This window comes from Typopeltis vanoorti, chromosome 25, assembly GCF_054136105.1.
Source record: "Typopeltis vanoorti isolate ZY-2024b chromosome 25, IOZ_Tvanoo_1.0, whole genome shotgun sequence".
Taxonomy (NCBI): Eukaryota; Metazoa; Arthropoda; class Arachnida; order Uropygi; family Thelyphonidae; genus Typopeltis; species Typopeltis vanoorti.
Window position 1 is genome coordinate 42878171 of NC_143573.1, and position 22712 is coordinate 42900882.

General features: G+C 34.5%; 1 protein-coding gene across 2 annotated transcripts in view; it reads right to left on the reverse strand.

Moving 5' to 3' along the window:
* Window positions 1-22712, reverse strand: part of LOC150092692 (nucleosome assembly protein 1-like 1) — a 245547-nt gene that overhangs the window by 16706 nt on the left and 206129 nt on the right. For both annotated transcript variants that reach the window (XM_090414480.1, XM_090414479.1), the window contains exon 13: window positions 16097-16207. In XM_090414480.1, the coding sequence (XP_090270606.1) occupies window positions 16097-16207 (111 nt within the window). The remainder of the gene's footprint in view (window positions 1-16096; window positions 16208-22712) is intronic.

A 22712-nucleotide genomic window follows, 5' to 3' on the forward strand; every position in this document is an offset into this window, starting at 1 on the left:
ATCGAAACTAACCGTTATGTCTGAATTTTTTACAAAAGTAGAGGAGTTGCCAGTAAGAGGGGCAAGCGACTTAGCTAAATGCCAGGCCAGTTTATATGTGGGACTATCTATGCTATCAACTATGGGGCGTAGGGGAACATTGGTTTTGTGGATTTTTGGTAATCCACAAATACAGGGTGTTTTAACATGAATTGGTTTTATTTTCCTGATGATTTCTTTGGGCCATGATGTCACTTTTTTTAGTAATTTTCGGACTTTTTTCTTTTGCGACATTGTAGGGTCATGATGTATAATTTGATACGTAGAACTGTCACATATGAGATCTTGCATTTTTTTGTTATACTCTTCTTTATTCATGATAACTGTTGCATTTCCTTTATCGGCTTTTGTAATAATAATATTTTTATTATTGTATAACTTTTTTAGGGCAGTTATTTGCTTATGTGGTATATTACTTTTTGGAGGCTTAGCTTTGTTTATAATACTTGCTATGTCCAGTCGCACGTTATTGGCCATTGCTGGCGGAAGATCGTGGATACCCCGTTCTACTTTCATCATAATTTCGAGTTTAGGAATTTGTTTGGGCGCGATGGCAAAGTTATGTCCTAAACTGAGGGCGTTCTTGGCTTCTTCAGTGAGTGTTTCCGACGATAGGTTTACGACCACGTGGTCTCGTCGAAGTTGCGGTCGGGACTTCGTATGTTGGCGCTGTTGTAGTAGTTCAAATTTTTTTAGGTGCTTGCTTTTAACTTTTGTGAATTCTTTTTGTGCTGCAACTTCGGAGATCTGCTGTAGGACAGTCCATATTTCAAGATTTAACACGTTAGTTAGTTCTTGTTGTAGAACTGTGATAGAGCTGTTTAGCTTACTAAGCTCTATGCGAGTAGCGGCGATTTGTTCTCGAAGAAGCGCTAAACTCGCCCGTCGATAAATACGATGTGCCTTTGCCGATTGCAACTTTTCTTTGAATTTCAGAAAAGATGGAATAATATCGTTGTCGCGGCATCGTTTAAGGAAGGCTAACCGGTTCAATTTTCTGGACAATTTCAGTTTCAACTTACCGAACCGTCGCGCTTTGTAAACAATATCTTCTCCGTGCAGAATCATTATTCTAACAGATAAGCTTAGGCGTTGCTGGTTATTCATGACTTATTTTTCACGGTATTGACAACACCACAAACACTTTTATCAACAAGGATGTTTTATTAACGCTAATATTTCGCTGATTTTCAACTCAGCATCATCAGAGCACAACACACATGTAAACGCGACAGTGAGTGAAACAATAGAATTGCAGAAAGACAAAAGATCTAAAGTCCTATTTTTGGCGCCTTCTAACGAAAAAAAAAAAGGCAGCAGTTATCCATTAGTTTTTCTTAGGATAACAGTCTCCCAAATTTTTGGCAAATTAATGCAACCATATTTGTTAAGGTTGGGAGAATTCTTCAAAGCCATTGCTGACTCAAAAAATAGTCTTTCGGATCTATAACGACTCTAAATAGCACATTCGTTTTCCTCCATCTAATCCTGTGTGAAGGAGTGTCCAAAGCATGGTCTGCCAGTCCCGACTTGCCATAGTAATAGTGGTGAATGTATCTTTCATGTTCTTCCAGGCGGATGTTCACTGATCTTCCTGTTTGCCCATAATAGGCCAAGTCACAGTCACATGGAACTTCATACACTCCTGGGTGTGCTAAAGGGTGAAGTTTATCCTTTGGTGAACATGAAACATACATTCGCCACTATTACTATGGCAAGTCGGGACTGGCAGACCATGCTTTGGACACTCCTTCACACAGGATTAGATGGAGGAAAACGAATGTGCTATTTAGGAGTCGTTATAGATCCGAAAGACTATTTTTTGAGTCAGCAATGGCTTTGAAGAATTCTCCCAACCTTAACAAATATGGTTGCATTAATTTGCCAAAAATTTGGGAGACGGTTATCCTAAGAAAAACTCCTGGATAACTGCTGCCTCTTTTTTTTTTTTTTTTCCCGTTAGAGGGCGCCAAAAATAGGACTTTAGATCTTTTGTCTTTCTGCAATTCTATTGTTTCACTCACTGTCGCGTTTACATCTGTGTTGTGCTCTGATGATGCTGAGTTGAAAATCAGCGAAATATTAGCGTTAATAAAACATCCTTGTTGATAAAAGTGTTTGTGGTGTTGTCAATACCGTGAAAAATAAGTCATGAATAACCAGCAACGCCTAAGCTTATCTGTTAGAATAATGATTCCGCATAGATAACAAATAATTTGAAATTATTAATGAATAAAAAAAATTATGAGCAATTATTACTATTAAATATCCAGTGATCACTTTCCAAAACTTGTATATTAACATGCAATCCGATCAGTTTACCTCCAGACGATTTTGTAGTGTTTCATGTTTCAAGCAAAAGACAATCAAATTTGAACTTGCTGGAATGAAAGTTTTGTCTGGTTCCAAAGAACTGGATGCTGATATCAATAATGTGAGAGAAGCAAGGCCAGACTTGTCATATTCCAAAAATGTAATATTGTCTTGATGTTCTCTAATTCTAATCAAGGCAGAACAGCCAATCAAAACATTCACAAAGGGATAAATATGATTTGAATAATAATCACTCCAATTTTCATACAAATCAAAACAAATGTTCATACAAAATGATTTTCTATGTGTCTTTTGAAAAAGAAAATGAATCCAAGAGAATTCTTCATTAGAAAGCTAGCTCTTTAAAAATACATAAGAAAGAGAAAGTCAAATAATTTAAAAAATAAACTTTTTCTTTAAATTATTTCATCTCAGTTTAATAATATATGAGTGTGTAAGAAAGTAATCAGCTGGTACAGAAGGTACTGCAGTAGATGCTCTTTGAAGAGGTAAGACAAGGTATGGTAAGCTATCAGATTAGCTTCCTTCATGGAACATGATGTAGTCTCTGCTGATCATAACAGATTTACCAATTTGATCTCATAATGCCGGAGTGAACCAAACAAAATTAAACAAGGATTTTTGTCTTTAGAAAGGGAAAGAAAGGTCACAATAGATTTGAACTGGATAGAGGTGTGTATTTCTAACTTCATTAGAATGTGTGTCACTTTTTTTTTTTTGGAAACTCCTAATATATGGAAAGGAGATTTGTTGCACATTCTGTAATTTTTTTTTTTTTTTAAACCTTGAAAGAAATGTCTGATTTGATCATATTCCTTATGTCAAATCTCTGGGCCAATGGGACAATATTTTGATAAAGTTAATGAGTTGTCTATCAGTAATAAACTTTTATTTTTTTCCCAATGGTTTTAATTGGCCCTCGATGTCCTTAAACTTCTACTTTTTTTTTTTTTTGAGAACATATGTCATATCTTCATCTTATATATTGAGGATATTTCTAAGAAAATGGTGCATCCTACAAACATTTGCACTTCTCCACTTCAAGAGCTGTTTATGCTCTTTCCTTCTACTAAGGACAAAAATGCATAAGAAGGCATATTTTGTCTACAGCATCCTCTGCTTCTGTTCCTTCAAGTATTATGGCTAGACTAGCTGAATGGCAGAAATCTAAATCCAAAAGGATGAATAAATATGCCAAATATATGAGATTTCACACAGGGCAAACCACATAGTGTCCAATTTAATGAAAAGAAGGTTCTTTCCTTAAATGGAATTTTTTTTATATTTTGACTGTTTTATTTTAGACTTTGTTATACACTATATTAAATAAGTATTGGAATAGCTCCTCTTTTAAAATGAAGCATACTCTTACTCATGTTCCTGTAACAGCTCATACTGCTGTATAGGAGCGATGTTCAAAATATTTAACTGGTACAGTAATATAAAAATTAAGAAATATATTCATTTTTATTCTCTACATAACCAAACCATATATATCATGGAACTGCTTACCAATGGGAAAAGTTACAGCACAAATTGTTCAAATCATTCTAATAATTTCCAAATACCAAATCTTTTGGTATTTGGAAATTATTGGCAATTTTTAAAACCTGTTGATGTAGACTTCATGTTATTAGAATTTATATTATCAATTTCACCACTTATTGCAGTTCCTATTATATTATTTAATAGCTGGCCAGTACGGATATTTCAATATTTTAACAACCAGTACGAGCTAAGTTAGTGTGTGTGTACTGCTTGATCATCAGCCATGTTGCTGCACAAGACAAACAGATATACTTCTAAGACTGATGGTAAGGCTTATATGCTGGCTGTCCATAGTGGTATTTTAAAGAAATTATGATATATTGAATACTGATTACAATAAATTTAATTAACATTTCCAGTATTTTGGGAAAATCAAATTGCCATCATCAGGGAATACAGTAAAAACTGATATGTGCATGCAAGCACTTACTGGTTTCACTTGACTCCTGACTTCTCAAATTTGGGGCAGAGTTTCATGCAACTAAATTTGTAGAGGTTAAGGTAGTTTCTTAAGGCTGAGACAGATTCAAGGAATAGTTTCTTGTATTTATATTTGCTGCAGTGTCTTTCTTCTTCTAGCATATCCTGTGATAGATGCCCAAAGCATGGTCAGCAAGTCCTGAGTGGTAATAACAAATGTAGCCCTTGTGCTCAGCTCTTCTGATGTTGCCTGTCCTGTTTAGTCATAGTACAACAATTTACAACTGCAAAGAACTTGAAAACACTTGATAGGTCTATGGACTGAGACTGGTCTTTGGTGAATAGGATAAGGGATGCCAATTCCTTTATGGTCTGTTTAAGTTGTGTTTGTATTTTTTAGGATTTTTGCTAGTTTTTTTAGATGTGCTATGGATATATGAGATGGTGATGGATTTGATGCAGCCTGTTCTGGAAAGGCAAGGGGAATGTAGTTTTGGGATTTTAATAATTTTTTGGATGTGATGGAGATTGTAGCCACTGGCCAAGAAGGTGTTGTGAATGTGGTTAAGTTCTATGGTGAGGGCACTACTATCAGAACTAATTATTTTTGCAATGTTATACAGGGTTTTAATAATCTCATATTGCAGGGAGGAGCGTATGTATGGAAAAGGTATTGCCAAAACATCAACCATGGCAATCAACAATGTAGACAATACACTAGTGTGAAGGTAGTCCACAGAACACTGGAAGTTCATGAAAGTGAAACAAATCACCCCCATACATGCTTTTCCAATCACATGGTGAATGAATGCAGAATACCTGGGGAAGTAATACATATTTCAATATTTATGCTTGTTATCACATCTGTGAAGTTTGCTGGCAGAGATTTCTCCTAGCAATGAACTTGGACTTTTGCTTGTAGTGCCTGGAAGGAAGAATGGCAGTTTACAGAAGAGATCTGTTTCCCCTTCAACAATGTATCATGTAGTAAAAATGGTATTTCTGGCTGTACTATAACATGATTTGAGGAAAATATAGAAAAACTTAAGGAATACTAAATATTCCATATTTGGTATTCCTTAGGAACATGAGGTGCAAACTTAACTAGTGCATCCAACAATAGTACATACGCTATCGCAATAAATGGACAAAACTAAAATACTAATTTGTTAAAAACTTGAACAAATTAGTATGCAATGTTCTTAGTTCTATCATTAGCATGTAATGATAGAGCTAACATAATGGTGTAGAACCTTCTAAGGAGCAATCTAATCCTAATAAGGTATATAATTAGGATATACCTTATATATTTAATAAAACAGTAATTAGTATTATGATCATTATTCATGACTCATCATATCAAAGTTTGAGTTAATTACATGGAATATGCTGCTATGGCTGTAGTAAACAGCTTTGCTAAATTTGCACAATATTAGGATTAATCATATTTAATGTCTAAAGACATTAAAAGTCAATGTTTAAATTCAAGACAATTCAACATAATCTCTACTAAACAGATTTTAAAGCATGCAAGAGAATCCATATGGATTCTATAACACAGGCAAAAAGTGTAAATACTGCAGATATTATGGTGCATTGCCAGATAGTCAATATACAACTATTTCTCACAGTTCCTAAAGATGACTTACATTATAGTAAATGCTGCCCACTAATGTGAAGTAATGGATGTTTCAACCCAATGCCATTTTTTTAGCTCAATAATGCAAACAAAATTTTTTTGTTGCAGTGAAGCTTAAGTGCTTTTTTAACATATTTACCTACTATTCAAATAATCTTAGTTATTTAATGAAATTTGCATTTTTACTACACCTATTGTTAAGGTATTTGCTATATGGATTTTTATAATTTTAAATTACTTTCATGTTGATATTATTAACATGTTCACACCAGGCTCTGTCTTGCATGAGTTGCACCTCAAGCATGACTGCTGTGTTTCAGTGCTACAATAAAACTGTTACTTTGTTCAGTTTGCAACTATAGCAGTATGGTGTTCATTCAATTTGTTTTTAATTACATGAAATACTCTAATTTTCACTAAATACAGTATACAGTGACTGATATCTTAACAGCTAAGTTAGTGTGTGTGTGTACTGTTTCATTATCAGCCATGATGCCACAGGCAAACAGATATACTTCTAAGACTGATGGTAAAGCTTATATGCTGGCTGTTCATAGCAGTATTTTTTAAGAAAATTTTAAAGCACTAAAAACCACACAATGTGTGTGTGTGTGTGTGCGTGTGTGTGTGTGTGTGTGTGTGTGTGTGTGGTTTTTAGTGCTACAATAAAATTTTACTTTGTCTTGCTTGCATCTGTTCAGTATGGTTCTTGTAGGGGGAGATGCGTTTCACTATATATGTTCATTTTCATTCTAGTACTAAATCACCAATTTTTTTGCAAGGATAAACTCTTTATCCTCGCAAACATTTAAGTAAATAATTTTACTAGGTTCTATTTAAAATGAACAGATATTCTGTTCATTTAAAAAGTAATACAAAAAAAGTTGTCTTGAACTGTAAAGTTAAAAATGAAAAGGATTACTGTTTTTTTTTATACCTCTTCCACAGTTAAGAAATTAAAAACACGCGAGGAAATGAGTGAACAGTTAACTACAGAAGTTGTGTCACAGACTGTTTTTGTTCCTGATAGTATCAACATGCAAGAGAAAGGAATGATTGACATTAAGGACTGGACAAGTTTCTAGTCTGTTGATCAAAAAATGACTTCTGTGTGAAGTATAGCTAGGAAATTATCAACATATGAATATAGGACTGTTGTTAGGATATATGTTGCCTCTAAATTCAAGAAAATATGTTTTTTTTTTCTTTTCAGAAAAGATTTATTTAATGGTTGAGATACAATTTTGCAGAATTTTGCTGCCCTCCAAGTCTGTTCCCAGGCCTTAGTTGCCTAGTGGGTTACAACAGTCCTGCTTGGATGTGAATTATGTAAACAAGTGAAAAGAATCCAGAGTGGTAAAAAAAATTCTAAGGAATGGGTAACAATGAAGTTGCCTATTCTGACAAAAGTAGACAGCAACTACTATCTTTAAGAATGGTAACATTCCCACATGAAGTAACAATGTAGGTAAATTTTTATGTTTTCTTCTCATGTCCTTCAAATTTTCCTGCCGGAAAAGAATGAGAACTGGTACTTTTTTTATACAAAAAATAGCACTGGCACTGCATGAAAAAGTCGCATCACTTTTTCTTCAAAATTAATCTGTTATCTGTCAAGACTCCAATGTTATCAATCCTATATACAGCAAGAATGCCTTCTAAGGCATTCTTGCTGTATCAATTCACCAAGATCGTGGCCTTCCTTTAAGTCTTTTTTCCTGCCATTCTGGTAAAGAACACTTGATTTGCTCATCTTACCTCTCCCATTCTATTTAGTGACCATACCAGCTGAGATTAGCTCTGCTAATACATTCCTAAATGCCAACAACATCAAGTTCTTTCCTAATATCCTCAATTTTAATATACTGACATTGATGCCATCTGTTCACTGCACCAATCTTTCTCAGAACTCTCATATCTATAGTCTCCAGTCTTTGATTGTTTTATTTCTCACCGAGCTCTCAGATAAGTTAAAATTTTTTGAACACTGTCTTGTATAGAGGTAGTGTATAACTGTTTTGACTAATTTCTCTCTTATTCCACATAAATTTACTCAGTTGACTTCTTACCATACTGTCGTTAATTCTAATATCTCCATATTTAATTTACCGCCTTCATTAAAAATTGTGGCCTAAATAGCTGAAATGTTTTACTTGTTCTATAGCTTCTCCATTCAGAATGCAGTTGATATTTTCAACGTTTCTGCCTATTTTCATTGTCTTTATCTTTTTATTGCTGATTTTCATACCAAATTTATTACAACAGTTAATAAATTTAGTCAGGGAATCTTGCAGACTTGTATACTGGATTTATTTAAAAGTATATCATCTGCATGAAATAAAAATTTGAGATTAACATTTCCAATTTTGACATCAGGTTTAATTCAACTTTCCTTCATAATGTGATCACTACAATGATGAACAACAGTGGAGATAATGTATACCCCTGCCTCACATCTGATTTAACATCAAATCATTTTCTTGTACCTCCTTGAATTTTAATGGCCAACTTATGACTCAAATATAGACCATGTATTGCTGAATATAATTCATATTTACACAATATAACTGCAACATTTTGAATAGCTTTTTTCTTAGCATCTTGTCATATGCCTTTTCCAGAGCTATGAAATTTAAACACAGACCCTTGTTATATTCCTGTGATTTCTCAATTATTTGTCTTAAAGTGAAAATCTGATCCTGGAAATTTGGCCTGAATCCAGCATGTTCTTTTCCAAGTCCCTTCTACTATTTTTGTTAGCCCTTTTGAGTATACTTGCATAAATTTTACCATGTGAGAATTAGAGGAATTTCCCTACTGAATAGGGAAATTCCTCTGTAATTCTCAGATTTCTCTTTTTATAGATGAGCCCTATGAGAGTTCTACTCCAATCATCTGGAATGTGACCCTCTGAACCAGACCTTTTTATTTATTTATTTTTTAAATTATCTGATCCATACATGAAAGGCCACAAGACCTATAGCACATTAGTGCCATGTGTGGGCAAGAGGAACAGAAGAAAGGAGGGATGTGTTCACATTTTGCTTGAACAGCTGAGGGTTGTAATCTTTGGGGAAGACAGAGTGGGAGAGACTGTTTCAAAGGACAGAAATAGATGGGAAGGAGGAGGAGGCAGTGAAGTTGGTTCAGTAAGTTTCAAGATGGACCTAAAAGGGGTGGTGGTGGTGGTTAGCAGTGGCTCTTGTATTAATGATTTTGGAGGAGAGTGGGAGGAATAATAGTGGCCATTCAGCAAAGCAATGTCCATGGAAATACTGTAGAGAGGCACAAGGCAGAAACAGAACATCTATGAGAGAGGAACTGAAGTGGGTATGTCAGAAAAGGATCATTAGTTAGTCAGACTGCCCTCTTCTGGATAGAACTGAGCAATCTTAGAGAGGATTTTGGCACTCCATCCCAAATACGGGAGCAATATTCCATTGCTGAGTGGATTTGGGCTTTGTATAGAGTTAGCAGCTGTGAAGGTGTGAAGTAGTATCTTGTGAAAAAAAAGTATACCAAGTTTTTTAGCAGCTGTGGAAGTTATAGTTGAAATGTGGTTGTGCCAAGAAACATTAGAGATGCAGGTCAGCCAAGTAAAGAAATCTGATCATGTTTGGATATTTCAGTATTACTGCAGGTAGGGGGGGGGGGGGAAGCTCTTCCTTGCGAGAGATCAGACAGGACTGAGTTTTGGTGGCATTGAAGTTTACAAGGTTCTCCGTGGCCCACTGGGATAGGGCTAGGAGATCTAAGTTCAGGTCACTGGTCATGATAGATCTTGAGGATTCTAATACTTGAGTACAAGGTTTGCCAAATGAAAATGAGGAATGGAGTGTACTGTCATTGGCAAAGCTATGGATAGGATATGAAGTCTGAGAGAGCAGATCGTTTATACACAAGAGGAAGAGAGTGGGTGAAAGAACAAAACCTTGGGATACTCCTGTACTGGTGGGGAAATCTGAGAAGAGTAAACCATCCACCATGACATGCAGTGAGCGACCAGTAAGAAAGTTGGCAATCCAGTTACAGTGTGAGGAAAGGCAAACCATAGGCTGGCAGTTTGAACAGAAGATAATTAATAAATCATGCATTGTAGCCACTGTAAAACTTTTATACCTCCATATTTGAGCATTTTTGGTCAAATATCATCTACTCCACTGTCTTTCTCATTTCAGGTTTCTGATGGCTTTTTCCTACTTCAAGTATTGATATGTGCTCCTCACTGCATTCATGTTTAGAGGTTTTTTCCCTATCACTGTGCTACCACTGCTTGTTTCATTTAGCAATCTTTTTAAGTTTACTTCAGACATCTAGAATATATCTTCAGTTTTCATGTCACTTTTATCACATGATTCCTTTTAAGGTACTCTTTCCTCCAATTCCAAACTTTTTCAATAGTCTCCAGAATACTTTGTCACCTTCCCGATATTTATTTTCTATGGTCATACCCAAGTCTTCCCATTGCTTTTGTTAGTTAATTTTATAGTGTTTTGATTTCTTACATTTTTCTCTGTATTCTCTAAGAGCAGAAGTTAGTCACTTGTCTGGAACTTTCAATATGCTTTCTTTTTTTATTTGGCTGCCTCTTAACTTCCTGAGTCTACCACAGCATTCTGATTTTTCTATCTTTGCAGAAGCGTGCCTAAGAAGCACCTTAGAAGAAAGAAATATAAGATCTGATAATGATGAAGTCTTGACAAGTAACAGACTGATTTGGAGGAAAATTGTAGATAGGAAGTTAGTAATGATGTAAATTTTACATGTAGTACTATCATATCCTGTACACCATTGATGGTACATGGCAGGAGTTTGATGATGATGCAGACAATCTCACCACATGCCTCTGGTGGAATCAATGTTTTCTTCAGGATTTGCCATTGAATCTCCAAGGCTTAGTTGCTGTTTTCAGCAACTAAGCCTTAGAGATTCAATATTTGTGCATTTAAGTGCACAGTTTACCTCTGAAAGCTGTTCAAGTTTAATTTGTTTAAAAACTTTCTGATATTCTTCTTTTCAATATGAAATTCAGTTTTATCCTGCTCAAAACTAAGTGGTGATCACTTCCAATTTCAAATCCTCCGTATACTGTTGTGTACTGAATGAGTTGGAAACATTGCTATCAATAATAGTAGTCAATATTATTTTTTCTTGAATCTTCTCTCCATGTGAATTTGTATATTTTTACACTGTAATATGGTATTAGTAATAATTAGCCCACGTCCAGAATAGAAATCCAGTAATTACTTACCAACTTGTAACGTTTATAATGTTTTATTTATTTTTTATTATTTCAATTTTACTACTGATTAAGATGCAATAAAATTTTACAAACACTTCAAAACTGCATTGCACCACCTGTTCTTAGGATGGAAACATTAGCTATATGAAATTACATTGCCTGCATAGCCAAGTTACTGGTATAAAAATAAACAATTGTAATATGTTTTATTCTACTTTCATATTAATGCTGGTGACATGTAAAAATACTGAACATGTAATTTGTTTATCTAACCTTGCCTAGGAGATTTTAAAAACTGTCTTGATAAGTGAATGGATATAATAATACACAAAGATGCAAAACATTGCAGTTTTCTTCATTTTTGTAAGGCTGAAGGAAAAGATGAAAATAATAAAATGAGACAATTTCACCTTATAGCCACATCAATTCACCGATGTATATATACTCTCAAGTGTTCAGGTAACACTACATGATTAAGTTAACAGTATTATTAATCTCCTATCCACAATTTTCCTCCAAATTAGTCTATTACTTGAAGGTACTCCAATATTGTCATATCTAACATTACGTGCTTCTAAGGCACTTCTGACTGAATCAATCATCTAGACTTTGGTCTTTCTCTGGATCTCTTTCATGTCATCTTGGCATCAAACATGTTTTGTTAACTTTCCTCACCCATTCTATTGAAGTAGCCATACCACCCTAGATTAGCTCTGCTCACACATTCTTGAATGCTAATGTCAAGTTCCTGTCTAATATCTTCATTTTTAATATGATTCTGCCACTGATGTCATCAGTTCACTCCTCTAATTTTTCTCAGAACCCTCATGTCTGTGGTCTCTGGTCAAGTGCTTTATTTCTAACCCAACTCTCAAATCCATAACTTAAAACTGGTTTGAACACTGTCTTGTATATTGCTAGTTTGGTGTTTTGGCTAATTTCTCTCTAATAGCATATATAAATTTATTCAGCTGGCTACCCATAATACCAGCTTTGCTTATTCCATTGTCTATTTCCAGATTTAACCTGATATCTTCACTAAAATCTGTGCCTAAATATGTAAAATATTTTACCTGTTCTATAGGATCTCCATTCAGAATGCTGCTGAAGTTTTCTATGTTCCTGCCTATTTTCGTAGTTTGGTCTTTTTATTGCTGATTTTTATGCCAAACTTGTTACAGCTGTAATTCAATTTAGTTAGAGAATCTTGGAGACTTGCACTAGATGTGTTTAGGAGTACAACATCATCTGCATAAAGCAAGGAGCTAAGTTTGACATCTCCAATTCTAATATCAGGCCTCTGCTTAAGGGTCAAAGCTGTATAACTGAGAGGAGACCTCCACATAGCCTTTCAAGGAATACGGAGAACCGACAAGGGCTTCTAACTTAATGTCCAATCCTCACCTTCTCGTGGTGCATCCTGTTGGGTATCTACCTGGATACTGAACGAACGAGGATGAGCTGGAAATTTGGGATTTACCCGACCAAATTGTATTCTTATTGCCTTAAACCAATATATAAAATGATAATACATGACAAAATTTCATGCCGGCTGGGGCGTCGCCCGGTTAAACAAGGCCCCCATTGTTTTCGCCAGGGAACCAGGGTGAACAGCGTAAAGTCAGCTACTGCAACAAATCTGAAAACACACCCCAACTCAACATCACCAGAGTTAAAGATCGGTACTATCAACATAAGAAGCCTGAATGGCAAAGAAATGGAGCTAGATGAGGAATTAGATAAGTACCAGATCGACATAATAGAGGTGGCTGAAACAAAAAAAGACAAAAACTGGCGAGACCTTTCTGAGCAATAAATACAAAATGTTATATTCAGGCAATGACAATCAAGGAAAAGAAGGAGTATTCAACACTAAATACCAGTCTAATCTTCTTGAATGGCAGGCAGTCTCAAGTAGAATAATGTGGGCAAATATGAGAATGGGAAACTGGACAATGAGACTTATTTGTGCCTATGGTCCCACAGAAGGTTCTACTAAGGTAGAAGTGAAGGAATTTTTTGAGGCTTTAGAAAAAGCAACTGACAGACACAATAAAAAAAGGAAAAGTTGGTCCTTGTTGGGGGATCTAAATAGCAGAGTAGGAAATGATTGTCAGACGTACAAAAATATTTTGGGAAAATTTGGAGAAAAGAACACAGCTAATAATAATGGCAAATATTTGTTGGATTTCTGCTCAGGACATGGATTGGTTATTACTAACACCATGTTCCAACATAAAAATGTGCACAAATTCACATGGATAGAAGAGGCAAGGAATAAGAAAGTCTCATTGACTATGTTATTGTTGATAGTGATGTTTTCTCCCTGGTGTCCTGCATAAGAAGTACAACAAGAAAAAACTTAATTTCATATTGAAAAGAATAACATGTAAGAAAGTTTTAAAGTGAATAAAAGTTGAGCAGCTCTCAGATGTGAACTGTAGACTAAAATGCATAAAGATTATTGAAGAATAAATGAAAGAGTTTGAGAACAGGAACCAAACCTTGGAGATTCAGTGGCAAGCCTTGAAGAAAACCCCGATTGATTCAGCTAGAAAGGCACGTAGTGAAGTTGTCTGCAAGGATAGAAAAATTAGAACTCCATGGTGGACATAGGAAGTTAAAGAGGAAGGGAAGGAAAAGAAGAAAGCATATCAAAAGTTCCTGGCAAATAAATCAGCTTGTGCTCTTAGAGAATACAGAGACAAATGTAAGAAAGCAAAACACTGTGTAAAACTAGCTAAGCAAAAGTCATGGGAAGACTTTGGCAAGAACATAGAAAATAAATATCAAGAAGGTAGTAAGATATTCTGGAGTGTTAAAGAAGCTCAGAAATGGAGGAAAGAGTGCTGTAAAAGGAGTTAGAGATGATAAAGGTGACATGAAAAAGGGAGAAAAAGATATCCTTGAAGTATGGAGTAATTACCACGAAAAATTGCAAAAAACAAAAAGTGATAGCACAGTGGTAAAAAACACTCAACGGGCATACAGTCAGGAATACATATCCATACTTGAAGTAGAAAAAGCCATTAAAGGCTTGAAATGTGGAAAGGCAGCAGGAATAGATGATATTCGACCAGAAATGCTGAAGTATGGTGGTATAAATGTCTTAAGTGATTTAATTCTTTACACCACCATTCTTGGAAGTGAAACCAGTAAGCCAAGAATGGCTTACTCATTATGGATGGTGACCTAATTAATACATCATTATAACAAGCAGTACTAATAGCCCAGATTACAGAATATTCAAACAATTACTGAATAACACTATACTACACTATTAAAATTCACAGGTAAAACACTGCAGAACCAGGAACATAAACTGCCAAGCAAAGCAAAAAAGTTCTGCCACTCTAAAGCCACTTAATTTATTGATAACTTTTACATTAAATATTTCTAAAAGAATACCTAAATCCATCTGCAGTAAAAAGGGCTACACGCTAGTTTAAACCAAATAAGAACATGTAACAATTGGCTAAATGTTCAGGACAAAAGCATATATAACAAAAATAATACAATATCTGAAAATGAATATAATGAAGAAGTAATAAAATAATTATCACTGCTTAGAATCAGAATCTTCTATGCTATCAGCATGATAAACATTCAAATTCAAGAAAATGTAACAGTCTGAGATCAGTTCTTAAGTGTAGATGCCTAAAACTTTTATGAACGAGATTCATGCCTTTCAAAGAAATTTTATGTTCAGTGTCCATGTCATGATGAGTCAAACTGGACCTATGATTTCCTATAATGAATGAAGTTTTATTATTCATTAATTCTCTTCTCAATGGAATGGCCAGTTTTCCAAAATATTTTGTCTTTGAAGCTGACAATACTTCTTCAAAATTCTGGAATTGGAACCCTTCTTTCAATGGTGGTTACCAGGAAAGAGTCTTTAAACTGAAAATAACTATGAATATTCAAGGAGTTGTAACTATTTAAACACAGCATCACAGGAATAAATGAGTTATGTGTGATGCAAATGAAGATTTGTAGTATATAAAGATGGAAAAAGTACTTCTTACAAGTATTAAGCAGAAAAATTAAAGGGAAAAAAAAAAGAAGTAAATTTTCATCATTTTCTATCATTATCAAATTCCTGGTGTGTACCCACAAAGGGTGTGCAGGATACTATTACATACAATATGAAAGTTTACACTACCAACAATTTTCTTCCAGATTAGTCTTATCTGTCAAAACTAATATTGTTAGATCTTATATTTCTGTCTTCTAGAAGACTTCTGATTTCATCAATTCACCAAAATTTTGGTCTTTTTACTGGTTAGATTAGCATAGCATAACCTGCTATGCTAATCTTTCCTCTCCCATTCTGTTAGTGACCATATCCTCTTTTCTAATATTCTTGAATGTCGACCATCAAGTTCCTTCCTGATATCTTCATTTATGACATGATTCTGCAATTGATCCCTCATCTTTGAATTTTCTAATCTTTGATCTAGTATTTTATTTCTAACCCAGCTCTCAGATCCATAAGTCGCTTAAATCCATAAGGTGTCCAAAATTGTTTGTATACCATCTTGTATACAACAGGTTTGTGTTTTGACTAATTTCTCTCTTATTCCATATAAAATTTACTCAATTTACTCTTTCAGCATTTAATCAAATTTGTGATCCATGTTTCTAGTTTTTTCATGTTTTAACCCTAAAGAAGCCACCAGTTATTTCACCACTAATTTAGGTGGTGAAATTAGTAGATGTAATTTTACTTAATGACTAATAAATTTTCTGTTGTTTCCTTACCCTCTCTAAGTTAAAATTGCAGATCAATAAATCTTATGGAACAAATTGTGTTATTGATGTGAAAATATGTTAATACATTGAGTTTTACAAGAATATAGACAAAGACTTACATCAGTCAAAGCTTCACCAGTAAAAAAGAGGACGGCTCGAGGAACAATTCTTTCTCTTATGAAATGACCTATCTCAAAATCAGCTGCTAATAATGCTTGAGTCTCTTCATCCTATCAAAAAAATACATATATAAACCACTAATGAAAACCAAATAAGTAATACAGGAAACATTAATACAATAAAGTTAAATTATCTATTTTAACAATGAAGCTCAAAACACAAATATTTCACTACAAATAGGTCTAGAAGGAGGACTGAGACATTCTTTTCAAGCGAATCAAGACTGGACTGCATGATTACTGTGTCTATGGGTAAACCTGAGAAGTCTGAAATGCTAATGCTTTGGCCACACAATGCAGAGTAAGCCAAATTTTCATAAAGTCCAGAATACAATTAAGCAGCAGACAAATTGCTACCTACACTATGTTAGCAAACATAGTTTGGCATAAAGGCCCATTAACTATGCTCTCAATCGTATGGTATATCTTCTGAATTCTGCAACGGTTGCTAGTAGCAAGGCTTTATTGTACTTTCACCTACTCGTATGCCCAATACATAGCTTTGCTGGTCAAGTCCGTCACCAAGTTTTTCATGCTGCAAGAAAAGTCCACAACTAAGATTCACTGAACTTCATGTAAGACTTTAGGGGACTGTGCCCCAGCATATCCAAGAGTTGTCAGATGGATGGGTGGCTAAGTTTAAAAACTGGGCATCCTGAGAAAATAGATTTCCCCAGGTCAGGAAGCGCTTCCACAGCAATCACACTTGAAAACATCAATTCAGTGCATGCCATGATCCTTAAATGATAGAAAAATACCAGCCAAAAACACTGCAAAAACTCTGGAGATATCCAGGGAAGGAGTTGGGGTCATTATCCACTAACATCTGGAAGGGCTTCCTGATGTTAGAACATGCCGAAGCTCTCATCCAAATATTTGAATGCCGACCAAAAGAGAGAACGTGTGCTGTCATCTCAAGGGGTTTTGGGTCATTTTGAGAAATTTTTTGGTTCACATTGTAACAGTTAATGAAACTTGGCTTTATCCCTATGATCCAGAGACCAAACAACAGTCAATGGAGTGGAGGCACAAAGTTTCTCCATGGCCAAAAAAGTTCCAAACTCAAAAGTCAGCAGGGAAGGTTCTTGCCATTATCTTTTAGGATATAGATGGTGTACTCCTTACCGAGTATCTCAAAAATGTGAAACTGTTACAGCTACAGTTTATTCAACAGTTCTGAAGGAACTGAAAGAGATAATGAAGGAAAAACACCATGGGGAAACTGAGCAGAGGCATGTTGCTTTTGGGACAACGAACTTGCTTACACTATTCATGAAACCCAACAGACGATACATAACTTGGGCTTTTAACGTCTGCCACACCCACCCTATTTGCTAGACCTGGCCCCATTTGACTATTTCCTATTCTCAAATTTAAAGAAACACTTAAAAAGGAATAAAATTCACCACGGATGACAAAGTCATATCTGCAACTGAGAACTAGTTTGAGCAACAAGGGGAAAAACTTTTTGTCAGAGGATTGCAAAACATACAGCAGTGTTGTAACAAGTATATGACACTTTGTGGGTAATATGTAGAATAGTGTGCAAGTTACATGGTTCCTACCTCAGTTCTCATGATGATTCATGACTTTTCAGCACACCCTCATATTTTTGTATGCATATGCTATCAGCTGATTCTGAAGAGGTGGCCAGCAATGGAAAACAGTTGAATAATAAAGCAAATAATACAGATCAGATTTTCAAAACTATGAAGTATATTTCACTCACCAATAAGGTAGAGCATCAAGGGAGATGTTGCCCAAGTAATTTCAGTCAACAAGGCAAGACAAGAATGTTTAGTTTTCAATTTGATTTTCATAGCATACCATTTATTATTAAATTCCTCATATACCCTTATAGGATGTACAAGATGCTAAAATACTAATAAACTATTTTAAGTTCACTTCATTTTTAGTTTCTGATCAACAATTTTCCTACAAATTAGCCTTATAAAGATACCAATACTATCAGATCCTATGTTTCTAAAGTGCTTCTTAATGTCCACCAAAATTAAGATTTTGGACTCCCTCAGCGTCTTTTTTTTTTTTTTCCCCCCCAACAAATCCATTTTGTCCGTTTAGTACACATCACAGATCAAGCTCTACATAACAAATGTCAAGTTTCTTTCTAATATTTTCATTCTTCATAATGCTCTGTCATGTTGCTATCTGTTTATTCCTCTAATTTTTCTCAAAAAGCTCATATCTGTGATCTATGATTTAACTGTTTGATTTTAAACCCAATTCTCAGATGCAAAAGTTAAAAGTGGTTTGAACATTGATTTGTATACTGCTAGTTTAGTGTTTCGGTTAATTTCTCCCATATTTTCTTCCTTATGCCAATAAACCATAAATCAACAAACTAACCCTTATTCTTGAATAATAAATAACCAGGTTTTAACGATTACGTATTTAACTATATGTATTTCCTTGACATGCTTTGCTGTCTATATGGCTAACAGCATCTTCAGGGGGATTACTTAACATAAGTAAAAAAAAATCAACTAAATAAATAAAGTTTTCCAATAGCTGCAGTAACTATAAATTGAAAAGACTGGAATAATAGTTTAATAACGAGTATTATTAGGCATATTATGCGCAGTCTCCACATTGTAAACTCTGCATGTGATTGCTGGCATAGTACAGGTGTTCAATATGAGACAGTAATCAATGACTTCCAAATGTCAATCATTCCTTGGTTTCTATTTAGGCTGCCTTTTGAGTGAATCACTTTCGAGCACTCCTTGAACAACCTGTCGAAGTAATTCTAAGTGAGGTATGGAGGAATGCTTGCTAATTTACTGTGCGATATTCTTTGAGAATAATGTGCTATTAGTCCTCTTTTTCTCTCCTTTTTGTTTTCAACATCGTTTGTTTATGTTTGTTATATGTGTTTTAAAATAGATTATAGATTTTGAAACTTCTCCCAGTTTGACCTACTTACATCTTCTGGAAAGATGTAAGTAGGTCAAACACAGAATCTTGTATACATCTAGATATTTATAAAATGGAATTTTTCTTTAGGCAGCATAGAAAGCTTTATAAGGTGTTGACTGGGATATATCTGATGGGGAAATTTGAATGTTTGAAGCTTTCGAGAAAAATGCTTCAAGAAATTTGCATAACAATGAGGAAATGATTATACTAAAAGCAGACAGAGTATTCAACAGTCATCCAAAATAGTGCAGACTGTAACAGCAAGATCACCTCCATGTTATCAGACTCTTCCACATATTCAGAAATGGACAATGACTCCAGTTGGTTGTCACATAAAAACTAATGATGTGATCTCCAGTATTTTTGAATTTACAGAAGACCTAAAAAATGAAATTCAAACAACCGATCACTCCAAGATTACGTGGTGTGCCTGAAGTTCATAAGACAGATATCCTTCTACATCCAATAGTTGATAACAGACACTCTACAAAATATCTTTTCTAAACACTTATCTAACCACTTTAAGCCTTAATATTGGATATACAGACTCCTACTTGGAAAATTTGATACATTTTGTAGATAAACCTTCAAACATTCAAATTTACCCATCAGATATATTAGCTGGTTTAGGTGTAATTACATTAAGCGTTAGTAAGGTGGGGTGTCACAGACCAAAAGATTTTAAACTGACTAACTTTTTAACAACATGTGGCAGCGAGTCATGCCTCAGTATAGCTTCCCCTCCCGTAACCTGCTACTCAACAGGCTGTTGCGCGAAGGAAGTTTAGTGTGCAGAGGTGTAAAGTGTGCTGGGGTCCACCAGACCTCACCTTACCAAAAGTGTGACTATATTTACTTCTGAAACGTAAGTTGTTTTCATGTATATTCTACTAAAATATTATCGCCTGAACGACTGAACCACCACAGAAAAGAAGAAGTGCAAAAGGTAGACATCAAATTTGTCTGCAAAAACGGGATAGAAAAACAAGCTATTGTTGCCAAAAATGCTCAAAATATGTGTGTCTCGATCATATAATTCCAAGGTGCCCCGACTGTGCAATTACAGAAAATGAAAATTTTTAGTTAGTGATATCATTGGAATCTCAAGGCTAAATGTTTATTATTGTATTAGCTTACTATAATGTTTATATTCCTTTTGTAAACCAATACCAAAGGGCTTAAAAAATATCGATTTATTTAGTTCATTCATTATATAAGCTAGGAAGAGTATATTTTTGTTGAAAAACAAAGATGCTTAATTAGTTAAGTATTTTTGGGTAATAAAAATTTAATTTTGTGGATCTGCATTTTTATTCTGTAAAATTACAGGACACTTAAACAATACGTAATCTAATATTGATTAAAAAGATATGGATTTCTATAATACAGCAATCCCTCGATTAATGCTCTCTTTAAAACAGGCGCATTAATCGAATATAATAACCTATGGGAATATGTATAATTCGTTCCTCAGATTTCCTTTTTGCCCTTAATTTTTTTTATAAAAGAATTAGGGTATATCTCAGGGCCTAATTAAAAGAAAACCATGAAGCTGAAAGAGAAAAAAACATTCAGAATATAAATTTATTATTCTACTTCTTAACAAAGAAATGAACTAACGTAGTTTGGCGGGCATTCTGTTTCTTTTTTTTCATACAACTGATGGTATGGCCCTATTGCCTCTTCTGAAAATTTTACTGGTTCTCTCTTCACCAGGGTCAGTCTCTAAGCATTGCTGCTTAAAAATTTCGATAGTACGAAAACTATTTTCAAATTGTTTCTGTGAAACCTCTTTGGGCTTGTCAGCGATTAAATTTTCTTCATATTCTTCAGGATCTTCCCGCTGTGTATCTAAATTTAGCAGGTCGGAATCACTCAACTTCTCAGAATGAGATTTAATCAACTTAGATTCATTTGAAAAGTCTTTAAAATCATTTGCACAATGTGGAAGAATGTGCTTCCAAACAGCTCGCATATTGCTAGCAGTAATTTCATTCGACTTTGCGACTTTATAACCAAGCTGAGATTTCTCTGATTTGGCTAGAAAAGTCTTGGAAGGCATTCGCTTCTAAAAAAAGGCTGGTTTCATTGACATTAAATATTTGTTGATCACAATAGTCCCCCTTCTTACACAATTTTCTTCAAAATATCTGCAAGTGCAGATATCTCCTTATCTGCACTTGCAGCTTCGCCTGTGATTAGAACATTATGTAGGCTATTTCTCTTTTTGAAACCCTCAAATCACCCAGCACCAACGTGAAATTCTTCTTCTTTCCATCATTGATAGCCTTTTCTTTCCAGGTTACAAAGAGACAATGCTTTTGATTTAATAAGGCCAGTGTTTAGCGGGATCCATTTTTGGTTACAATCTTCGATCCATGTAAAAAGAAGTCTCTCTCTTTCTAATTCAATCATTATAATACTTTGATTTTCAGTTCATGCATGATGAACTTCAAGCAGCCTTGCCTTTCTCTCCGTATTCAGCAGTTGATTCACCCATTTTTGTGTTCTTGTCCTATCTTTGCTCTGGACTCGCCTTGTTCATTTTTCTTTATTATTTCAAGTTTTTCTTCCAATCAGATTACTTTTTGAATAATTTTCACACTTCTGTTTTTTGCTCACATTCTTTTACTCATGATTAAAGGTTAGGAAAATAATTTAAAATAAAAAAGTACGGAAAACAATTGCATGAGATATGATCAGCAAAATGCCATGTAAAGCAGACGACATAAATTTTGGCGATAAATTTGGAACATAGCGTACATGGAAATAGCGTAGTATGCCATTAAAAAATAACTCTAAAATGTTTCAAATCAGTAACTAAATTATTTCATCCTGGTGAGAGATTTTTTTTAAAATAGTTAGCTATAAAAAATGTATAGATTGAAAATTTTTAAAATCTGTAACATTTATTTTTAAGATGTATATAGGTGCACAAAACGAATTTGGGTATTAAAAAAAATGACACACTAATCGAAAATACACTAATCAAGGGATTGCTGTACACTACATTATTTGGGTGGATCTGTGGGACCCCACCTTACCACTTTTGTTACATTCTCCCACTTTACTAGCAACGAGTTAAGGAAGAATCAATAGATAATTGAAAACCCTATTTCCTCCAGACATCGCATGTCTCTTCCATCACTGTATCAAATCATTATTCTTCACTTGGAAAGAAAAATTTTACTACCAAACATATGGTCTTGCAATGGACTTGCCTCTATCACCAACTTATACATGAAAAATCTGAAGAATCAACTATAGCAGACGCAATCTTAAAACCACATATATGGTGAAGATTTGTTGATGACATCTTTATCATCTGAGAACATACTGACAGAGAAATTGAAGATTTTGTATATTTTCTGAATAATCATCATCCAAAAATAAAATTCAGATTAGAAGTAGAAAAAAACAGAAAATTACCATTCCTAGACATCCTTGTCAACAAAAACATTGCTGGAGGATTTTCATTAGAACTCTATACAAGCAAGCTCATTCTATCACCCACAACAAGATTTAGGTATAATCAAAACCTAATGGGGAAATTTGAAAAAATGCAGCTTTAAACATACTAATGATGAAATCAAAAGGAAAACAAGAACTTCAAATCCTA